The sequence below is a fragment of the Balaenoptera musculus genome, chromosome 6 (genome assembly GCF_009873245.2).
Source record: "Balaenoptera musculus isolate JJ_BM4_2016_0621 chromosome 6, mBalMus1.pri.v3, whole genome shotgun sequence".
Taxonomy (NCBI): domain Eukaryota; kingdom Metazoa; phylum Chordata; class Mammalia; order Artiodactyla; family Balaenopteridae; genus Balaenoptera; species Balaenoptera musculus.
In genome coordinates, this window is record NC_045790.1 from 83,562,546 (window position 1) to 83,573,671 (window position 11,126).

At 38.0% G+C, this 11,126-nt stretch overlaps 1 protein-coding gene across 3 annotated transcripts in view; it reads left to right on the plus strand.

Annotated features, from left to right (window-relative positions):
* TGFBR1 (transforming growth factor beta receptor 1) overlaps positions 1-5,153 on the plus strand; it is a 69,283-nt gene extending 64,130 nt beyond the window's left edge. For all 3 annotated transcript variants that reach the window (XM_036855563.1, XM_036855565.1, XM_036855564.1), the window contains one exon: positions 866-5,153. In XM_036855563.1, the coding sequence (XP_036711458.1) occupies positions 866-991 (126 nt within the window). In that variant the 3' untranslated portion in view covers positions 992-5,153. The remainder of the gene's footprint in view (positions 1-865) is intronic.
* The last annotated feature ends 5,973 nt before the right edge of the window (positions 5,154-11,126 follow it).

Here is an 11,126-nt window from a genome sequence, read left to right on the forward strand (position 1 = left end):
TTTCTATACACCTTCTGTTTTCTCCAAGGTGCTTTTTTCTGTTTGTGTCAACTTCTGCATTTCATATTACTTTCCTCAAATGTTTGATCAAGCTCATACTCTTCACGTATAAAAGGGGCACTGAAAGCTGATGGGAAGCTTTGTGCACACGAATGGAGCTTATCATCATCAACTGTGATGTGAGTGTGATGTAACTGGGTTGCTTCCTTGGGGAACCACTGACGTCAGTCTCTTCAGGCTTTTCCTCTTGGGCGAAAGACTCTTCCAGTCTCTTACCTGGAGGAGTATGTAAAGTCAGTGGCTGTGTTTTCAGAAGAAAGTTTATGGTCTTAGCGTTCAGTGTGTTGTCAGTGTGGAACTTCGCCATGTTCCCCAAGACAGAAATCTCTGTTCTACTCTCTCAGGTGCGAACCTCTCGTCTTCTGCTGGGGTGGGAGTGGGGCAAGTCACCCAGCTGTGTGAGGCTGGGGGGGGCAGCTATCTGGGGTTCTGGCTCCTTTGGCTGATCCTATTTTTAGCCTGAACTTCACCCCAGGGGTACTTGATGCAGTTAATTCCTCAGTTCTGGGGGGCATTTCATGGTGAGTCAGGTTCCTTCTTTGCCTTGAACAACTCTGCTTTAGTATTCAGCCTTTTCAGTCTGCAAAGTAAATCACCCCTTGTCCATCTGGTTTCCAGCTGCTGGCACCAGTACCCTGTTGATGGGTATTTAGGTCATTTCTACTCATTTGCTATTACAAGTAATGCTGAAACAGAAATACTTGTATGTATGTTATTTAAAAAGAAAATGTACAGGTAAAGATTATTATCCAGATCAGTTAAAAGTGGTGCATGCATTAATGATCTTTCTTGTCTTTTCTTGTAGGCCTTGAGAGTGATGGCTAAAATTATGAGAGAATGTTGGTATGCCAATGGAGCAGCTAGGCTTACAGCTCTGCGGATTAAGAAAACATTGTCACAGCTCAGTCAGCAGGAAGGCATCAAAATGTAAATTCTGCGGCTTTGCCTGAACTCTACTTTTTCTTCAGATCTGCTCCTGGGTTTTAATTTGGGAGGTCAGTTGTTCTACCTCACTGAGAGGGAACAGAAGGATATTGCTTCCTTTTGCAACAATGTAATAAGGTCAATTAAAAACATCCCAGGATTTCTGTGGACCCAGGAAACAGCCATGTGGGGGTCCTTTCTGTGCACTATGAACGATTCTTTCCCAGGACAGTTACAAAATGTTGTGTGGTCTACCTTTATTTTATATTAACACAAAACTTGTTTTTTTAAATGATTGCTGGTCTTAACTTTAGGTAACTCTGCTGTGCTGAAGATCATCTTTAAGGGTAAAGGAGCTGAATTGCTGAGTTATATGAAACATTTCTTATTTTTAAAGAAAGTGATTTACTCCTGGTTAGTACATTCTCAGAGGATTCTGAACCACTAAAGAGTTTCCTTGATGCAGACTTTGAATGTACTGTTCTATAATTTTCAGGATCTTAAAACTGACACTTATAAAACTCTTATCTTGAGTCTAAAAAATGACCTCATATAGTAGTGAGGAACATAATTTATGCAATTGTATTTTGTATATTATTATTGTTCTTTCACATATTCAGAACATTACATGCCTTCAAAATGGGATTGTACTATACCAGTAAGTGCCACCTCTGTGTCTTTCTAATGGAAATGAGTAGAACTGCTTAAAGTCTGTCTCTGTGTGTTAAAACGTGTAGTGTTTTAATTCAAAGTTTATTTACCTGGATAACCCAGACTTTTTCTGTTTTGTTTTTTGGAAGAGTTTTTCTGGTATGTCATTTGGTATTCCATTTTGAAAATGCCTTTTTCCTACCAAAATGTGCTTAAACCACTAAAGAAATGAAGTGGCATTAATTGGTAAATTGTTATCATGGTCATGTTTGAATATTCTCACGTCAAGCTTTTGCATTTTAATTGTGTTATCTAAGTATACTTTAAAAAAATCAAGTGGCACTCTAGATGCTTATAGTACTTTAATAATTTAAAATCTGTAGCATACAGACTAATTTTTCTAAAAGGGAAAGTTTGTCTAGCTGCTTGTGAAAAGTTGTGTGGCATTCTGTAAGCCATTTTTTTTCTTTATCTGATCAAAGACAGTGTTATTTTTTTAAGAAATGAACTACGTTTAAAATTAGAATACGGTTAATGTTAAATAACAGGCCTTTTTCTTGGAAAGTAAAGGTAGTTAATAATTTGAATAGATAACAGTGTGTTAGAGAGTCACATTTGTTGTGTAGGAGTCAACGTTCTGTGGATTTTCTGTCTTTGTACCTAAGGTTAGAGTTAGTGTGGTTTTGAGGTCTCACTACACTTTGAGGAAGGCAGCTTTTAATTCAGTCTTTCCTTCTCTGTGCAGATACTGCAAATGCCTAATTCACATGGTTATGGAATGAATTCGGTGCACCCTTGATATTTGGGAAAGTGGTAGCTAAGGAATATTCTGAGGAGAGGTTCTCCATTTACAGATGTTTTCGGTCAAATTAAATGTTTAAAGCAAATTTGTCACAGTCTTCTCACATTAAGTTGAAACTAGCTTATAATAACTGGTTTTACTTCCAGTGCTAAAAAGTCTGCAAGATTTTTACAGTTTTCGAAGTCCTCTTTATCACTGTGATCTTAATCTGGGGGTGGGGGTGGGGAACCTATCATAGCTGTGAGGCAAGACATTCACCTTATAGTGCTATCAATTTCCTGATGAAAGGGTCAGAATAACCTGTACAGTATTTTGGTAAGAGATAGTGGCCATTTATGCTGACTGAGCTGCATTCTGTTAATGTCTTATCTCTTATACATAGAACAAATCTGAAAGACTATTTGGTCTTAAAGCCAAAGTAATTTCAGAATGAATGACATATTACATAGGAATTTAGTGTCAATTTCATGTGTTTAAAAACATCATGAGGAAAATATGTTTAGAGGTTAATATTTTGAGTCCAAATTTGAGGTTTTTTTGTAGTTACCATGATTTCATCAAAGCAAATGAGTGAGTTTGAGAGGTTTGTTTTTTATAATTGTGTTATATTTCCTGTTTAATAATCTCTAGCTCTATAATCAGGTACTTTGAAATTTTTTTTGGCCATTTACAAGCCTACCAGATCTGCTTTATGAAATCCAGGGGACCAATGCATGTTAATCACTAAAGCTATTTTTATATAATTTTAAGAACATACCAAAAGTTCTTCTCTGATTTAAAGTTGTGATACATGATTTCTCACTTTCATATAAGGTAATCAACTTTTGCTGAAGATATTCTTTATTAAGTCAAAAAATAAGTTACAATTTTACTGTTCTTGCCTAAATGTATAAAATGTACTTTTGATGAATCAGGGAATTTTTTAAAAGTTGGAATTTAGTTCTAAATTGGGTTTACATGTTACTCTAGCTAATTCCATTTTTTTGGCTAATGATGGTTTGATAACGCCAATTGGCTAGTATTGAAAATGAAAGTAACTTAAAAGATTTATAGATCATGATTACTGTGGCTATAACTGCAGAAAAATTTGAGAATTAATTTTATTATTTAAAAACACAAACCTTTGTTTATACTGCCTATCTTCAGATGCTCACTTTCCAAGTTTCAACTTGGCTAAAATATACCTTCAGGCAAATTATCTGTCCACGTCCACTTTGTTAGTATCCCCAGAGGAACGGGGATGGGGGTCAGGTATGACCTAGTGGGGTGTAGACATTCCTGGTCCTTTCTTCATATCTCAGCTCTCTCTCTCCCAAACTGCCTTCCTGCTGGTCCCTGACTCAGAGTGGGATGGCAGCAAGGTGGTAGCTGTGGCAATGAAGCAGTAGCCAGTTGTATCTTCCATAGGACAGGGTAAGGTCCAAAGAGCTGAGCCTCTAGTTATGCTGTAATGATAGTGCTCAGGAAGTGCCTTGAGTCAGGATACAGTGCCATGGTCATCAAGAATTCCAAATTTCAGTTCTTAAAAAATTTCACTGGTCACTTGGCCATTTTGCAGCTCATGCATGAGTTACCTTTTTTTCCCCCCTCTACATTAAAGAACTGTCACATACAGAATATTTTGTAAAACAAAATGGCAAAGTGCTAATTAAAATGCACAACAAAATTAGTATTCCATTAGACATGTCATATCAAGAGTTTATTTTTACCCCTGCACTGAAAGAGTGGTTTTAAGTAAACTGTTTCTTGACCATGGCAGTGTTCTGGCTCCAGATGGTAGAGAGTCCAAATACTGGTTCTGTCACAGCTTGGCAGAAAATGCCAATTCAGATGTTTTTGAGAGTCTAAAGAATAGCTCATGACATGTACTACAGCTTCTTGAGTGTTTTGCAATGCTGGGATACCCATGGGCCCTCTCTCTAGAAATGCTGGACTTCTAGGACATTCTGAGGATTGTCAGTACATTTAAACTTTTCAACCCTATTATGCAGTCTTATTTGTAATTGTAAACTTTAAAAAAATGTGGTTAATAACATTCAACCAGTTTCTTAAAGCTTAAAAAGAACTTCAGTGAATGTTTTTATTTTTAAATGAATTTTGTGAATTGAATATCATGAACCATGTTTTGATATCCCTTTTTCACATTGTGCCAATGGAATGGGGTGTTTGGTATTTCTTTATATGTCAAGGAGATGCTTCAAAATGTCAGTTGCTTTAAACTTAAATTACCTCTTGAGAGACCAAGGTACATTTACCTCATTGTATATATGATGTTTAATATTTGTCAGAGCATTCTCCAGGTTTGCAGTTTTATTTCTATAAAGTATGAGTATTATGTTGCTAAATTACTCAAATGGTACTGTATTGTTTATATTTGTACCCCAAATAACATCTATACTTTGATTTCTATATTTTATTGTATTTGTGCAAAATCCTTCTGGCTTTATCACTGTAATCTCTGGCCTATAAGATGTGTACAGAAAATGTCCATATAAATTTTCATTTAAGTTGGATGATTTTGAGAATCCTCTAAAGAGGAGAGAAAAACGAAAACTGCACTTCCCCATAGGTTTTTTTAAACTGTATATTGTATTTGTAGTAATATTCTGAATGAACTGTAAATAGGAAGTAGAAGAATAATGCTTATGTCAAGTCCTAACACTACAGTAGAAAAATGGAAGCAATGCAAATAAATTACTTTTTTTCCCAAGTGCTAGTGGCATAATTTAAAATAAAGTGTGTATATTGGAGTGAGCCATGCTGTTATGAAATGTAGTTGCTGTAAATAGAGACTAGAAGCTTTGGATGACTACCTGGTACAGGTTACAGTATCAGAACATGTTTGAGAAGTCCCCACAGGTGCACACAGGTGCATCTGTGTGTGTGGAGGCTTCTTTCCACATGCTTGGAGGTTATTGATCTGTCAGTGGACAGGATGGGACATGTCTACATGTGAACTGCTTTGCCTCTGGCTCAGCGAATTTGCTAAGTTCGTGTTAAAGCGGTGTGAAAGTTTTTCGATGATTTTCAAAGGAAATTTAGAGTATTTTCACCTTCTAAGTTTTACCTTATTTTTCCTTCTTTTCCTAATTTAAGGATTTGTGAGAAATAATTTGTAGAAGTAAGTTTTGTTTGTTTGTTTTGTTTTGTTTTTTGTTTTTTTAAGTAGATTTGAACAGTCAGTCTCCTGGGAGTGAGAACTTGGCTAATAAGAGAACTAAGGAAGGTAGTGGTAGAGAGGGGAGATGTTATCCCCAAGCCCTCGATGGACTCTGGGAGAGGTTTTGCAGATCAGATTGTTCTTGCATTAAAGACTAGTCACTTCAATTCAGAGACTGGATTTAGGGATTTTTTTTTTCCTTCATAATAAAGACATATCACTAGGATGTAGAGCTTTTGTTGGAAGTTAGAAGAAAGTGAGATTATTTTTAAAACATCATAGATTCAGAGAAAGCAGAACTAGCTTTATCTCTTTATCACCTCTTCTGCCCCTGGGGTTTCATAATTTGGAGAAAGTGATTTTACATATATGGCCTGCAACTCTGCTTTTTTTGTTTCATAATTGAGGATTTAGAAAACAGTGGGGCTATTCCGAAAAAGTGAGTAGAAAATCTGATGTTACAAAAGCTAGGGCTCAGCCATGTATGACTTTTACGAGTTAGAAAATATTCAGTTAAATAATATTAAATCATTGTGGAAATAAAGGATTCTTAGTGTGAGTTAAAGAGAAATGGAAAAAAGAAGAAACTTAAGATGACTATTTTCTTTCCTATTATGAAAGAATAGAATTATAAGAAAGAGATATTGGCAACTTAAGTATTTCAAAGAAGGGAAAGGGACCCTAGACTGTTGAGAATTACAGGATTTGGATACAACTAAACCAGCTTTCAAAAATGAAGACCAAAAAAAAAAAAGTGGCAAAATAAGACTAAAATGATTTGTTCCCTGTAGATCTACCTTACAGGAAATACTAAAAGAAATTCTTCAGAATGAAAATGATACCAGGTGGTAACTTGAATCCACAGAATGAAATAAAGAGTACTGGAAATGGGAAAGATAAAAGACTGTATAAATGTATTGCTGCTGTAACAAATTACTACAAATGTACTGACTTAAAATAACACCTACTTATGATGATGTCACATTTCTGAAGTCCAGGTATAAAGTGGCTCAGTTGGTTCTCTGCTGCATATTTCAGAAGTCCAAAAAAAAAAAAAATCAATGCATTGGGTGTGCTACATTCCTTTCTGGAGGCTCAGGATGAATTGACTTCCAAGCTTATTCAGGTCGTTGGCAGAATTCAGTTCCATGTGGTTGTAGGACTGACATCCCCATTTCCTTGGGGACTGTCAGGCAGAGGTTGTTCTTCGCTTCTAGAAAGCACTTACATTCCTTGGTCCCCACTGCCATCTTCAAAGACAGCAAAAGCAGTTCCAGTCCTTCTCACACTTCATCTCTCTAATCTCCCCTTCTCTCCATCTTTCCTCTGCTTCTCCTTTCCACCGCATCTCTCTCCAATGGAATCTTCTACTTTCTTCTTCAGCTTTTCAGGGATCATGTGGTTACATTAGCCTAGATTATCCAGAAAGGCCCAATCTCCCTATTTAGTAACCTCAATTTCATTTGTAAAATCCTTTCACAGCAGAACCTTGATTGAATAAACAAAGGATGGGAATCTTGAGGAGACATCTGCCTACCACAATACGTATTTTCTCTTTAAATGGCATGTTATTGTATGACACAAATAATAATACTGTATTGTTGGTTTTATTACACAGATGCAATGTACATTACAATAATAGCACAAAGGAGTGGGTAGGAAATGGAACTATACTGGAACAAAGGGCGATTCTGTATTTTATTGGAATTACATTAGTATTAATCTGAAGATTTTGGTTAATTAAAATACATACTGTAGTCCCTACAGCAACCACTAAAATACTCAAAATACAGTTTAAGAAAACAAATCTAAATGGCACACTAGGGACTTCCCTGGTGGTCCAGCAGTTAAGACTCCATGCTCCCAATGCAGGGGGCCCAGGTTCGATCCCTGGTTAGAGAACTAGATCCCGCATTCTGCAACCGAAAGATCCTGCATGCTGCAACCAAAAGATCCCACACGCCACAACGAAGATCCCGTGTACTGCAACTAAAAACCCGGCGCAGCCAAATAAATATTTTTTTAAAAAATGGCACACTAAATAATAACACAAAAGAAGGCAGCAATAGAAAGATGGAGATGCAAAAACATGAGACATTTAGAAAACATAGTAAAATGGTAGCCATAAATCTAACCATACCAATGATTTCATTAAATTTGATTCAAGTATTTAGTCCAATCATAAGGTAGAAACTGTCATAATGGATAAAAAAGCAAGACTGAACTATATGGTATCTACAAGAGACACTTTGGATTCAAAGACAAATAGTATAAAAGTATGGAAAAAAATATATACCATGCAAACAGAAACCATAGGGAAGCCAGAATGGATAATGTCAGACAAAGTGGGATTTGAAACAAATTACTAGAAATAGAGGACATTTCAAATGATAAAGGGTCAGTATATGAGGGAGATATGTTACCCAACCAAGCTTGGGTTCGCTCGCCTGCATGCGGTAAAGCCAATCTAGTGACACCAGGTTGTGGTGAAGGAAAGTACAGTGTTTATTGCAAGGCACCCAGTGTGGGGCCAAGCAAGAACGGGCAGCTCATGCCCAAAAGACTCGAACTCCCCAGTGGATTTTAAGGAAGGGTTTTTAAAGACAAAGTGAGGGGGAGGGCCATAGGGTCAGTGATCAGTTCATGCATAATTCTGACTGGTTGGTGGTGAGGCAACAGGGTGATGTTTTGGGACTCTCAATCATCAACTTTCTGGTTCCCAATGGTCTGGGGTCTACATGGTTGTGGTCAGAATGCAGTTAACTTCTTCCAGCTGGTAGGGGTTTTAGTATCTGCAAAACAATTCATGGATATGCCTCAGGATATTATCTATAGCCCCTGAGGAGGAAATAAAGGTCCTTGACTCTGTTTTATAGATATATTATTTTGCCTTGCTTGACTGTTTTCTTTTGTTTCTGCATTTTCTCACTTCTGATTAAATTTGCCCTTTGGTACTTGGGGAAGGCCTTGGAGGCTAAAGCTTTTCTACAAAGAAGGGGTGGGGAACATGGGGGTCTGTCCCTGGGAGGGGACTGCAGGGTCCTGCTTGGTTTCAGATATAACAGCTATTAATGTATATGCACCTAAAAACAAATACATGGAGAAAAAAGTGACACAATTGAAGGAGAAGTGGACAATTCAACAATGACATTTGGAGATTAATATCACATTCTCAATAATTGATAGAACAACTCGACAAAAAGCAAAAAAGAGAATGTCATCACCCAACTTGTCCTGACATGTGTAGTCCAACCACCACAGCAGAACACACATTCTTTTCAAGTCCACATGGAACAGTCTCCAGGAAAGAGCACATACTATGCCATAAAACCCATTCATGATAAAAACCCAAACTAGGAATGTAAGGCACTTTCCTCAACCTAAGTGAAGAATTTTTTCAATCATAAAACCCATTCATGATAAAAACCCAAACTAGGAATGTAAGGCACCTTCCTCAACCTAAGTGAAGAATTTTTTCAATCTATGAAAATCCCCCAGCTAATAAACTTAGTGATAAAAGAGAGCTTTTGTTCTGAAATCAGGAGCAAGCAAAAATATCTACTCATTTTTATGCAACACTGTAGTGGAGGTTCTATCCAGTTCCTGATCTCCCTTCCCCCAACCCCTGCCAAAGATTAAAGGCATTCAAATTTGAAAAAGTAAAACTATGCACAAATGACATGATCTTGTATGATCCTAAAGAATCCACAAAAAAGCTACTAGGATAAATTGCAAGGTTGTATGATACAAGATCAATATATAAAAATCAATTGAAATTCTCTATTAGCAATGAGCAATCCTCTTAAAATTAAAAAACTTCCACGCACAATAGCATTAAGAATACAAGAATAAATTTCATTGAAAAATTATAAAAGTTTCTGAGAGGGTTTTCCCTGGTGGCACAGTGGTTAAGAATCCGCCTGCCAATGCAGGGGACACGGGTTCGAACCCTGGTCCGGGAAGATCCCACATGCCGCAGAGCAACTAAGCCCATGCGCCACAACTACTGAGCCCGTGGGCCACAACTACTGAAGCCTGCGTGCCTAAAGCCTGTGCTCTGCAACAAGAGAAGCCACTGCAATGAGAAGCCTGTGCAAGGCAACAAAGAGTAGCCCCCACTCGCCACAACTAAAGAAAGCCCACGTGCAGCAATGAAGACCCAATGGAGCCAAAAATAAATAAATTTATTTATTTAAAAAAAAAAGTTGCTGAGAGAAAGATCTAAATAAATGGAAAAACGTCCCATATTTGTGGACTAAAAGATTCAATACTCTTATAATGGTAATTCTCCCCAAATTGTTCTCTAGCTTCAACTCAATCCCTATCAATATTCCAGCAGGCTTTTTTGTTTGTTTAGAAATTGACAAGCTGATCCTAAGACTTGAATGGAAATACAAAGTATCTAAAACGGCCAGAATGATTTAAAAAAAAAAAAAAACTGAGGAATTACCCTACCCAATTTCAAACTTAAAAAGCTGCAATAATCAAGACAGTGTTTGCTGGCATCAGGATAGGCAGATAAAGCAATGGAACAGGATTAACAGTCCAGAAATAAACCTTACATATATGAAAAATTGATTTGACATATGTGCCAAGACATTTCAATGTGAGAAAGATCAGTCTTCAATAAGTGGTGCTGGGACTACTGGATACCAATATGGAAAAAGAAATAAAAAGGACAGGAAGAGAGAGTTATTTAGACCCTTAGCTTATTATAGACCTAAAGATAAAAGCAAAGGCTGTACAACTTCTAGAAGAAAATGGGAGAAAATCTTCATGACCTTGGGTTAGGTAAAGACTTCAATGTGACACCAAAAGCAAAATTAAAACCATGTTGATAAATGACTTCAAAATTAAAATCTTTTGGGCTTAAAAATAATTACTGTTGGATGGGATCAAGGTGGTGGAGGGGTAGGACGTGAAGCTCACCTCCTCCCACAAAAACATTAAAAACACACCTACAAGTAGAATGATTCACACAGAACATCTGCTGAATGCTACCAGAAGACCTCTGACTTCCAGAAGGGCAAGAAAACCTCCACGTAGCTGGGTAGAACAAAATGAAAAAGAAAGGAATTGGGACGGGGCCTGCACCCCAGGGAAGGAGCTGTGAAGGAGGAAAGGTTCCTGCACCCTGGGAAGCCCCTCACCAGCGGGGAGACCAGTCTGGATGGAGGGGGAGCTTCAGAGCCTAGAAGGAGAGTGCAGCAACAAGTCTGAGAATGGCAAAATGGGGAGTAATCTGCACAGAAGGTCGGCACCACCACCCTGCACTCCCCAGCATGAGATGCTCATCTGTCGGTGTGGGTGGGGGCTGGGGGCTGAAGCTCAGGCTTCAGAGGTCAGACCCAGGGAGAGGAGCAGGGTTGATTGCGAGGAGACAGCCTGAAGAGGCTGGACTGTGGCAACTGAGGGTGTACTCAGAAGGAGCCTGGGCCCACCAGTGAGGCAAGGTGCCATTGTTGGGGCGCATACAAGGAGCGAGGTGGGACCACCATAAGGGCTTCTTTCCCTGTGAGTGCTCTCAGG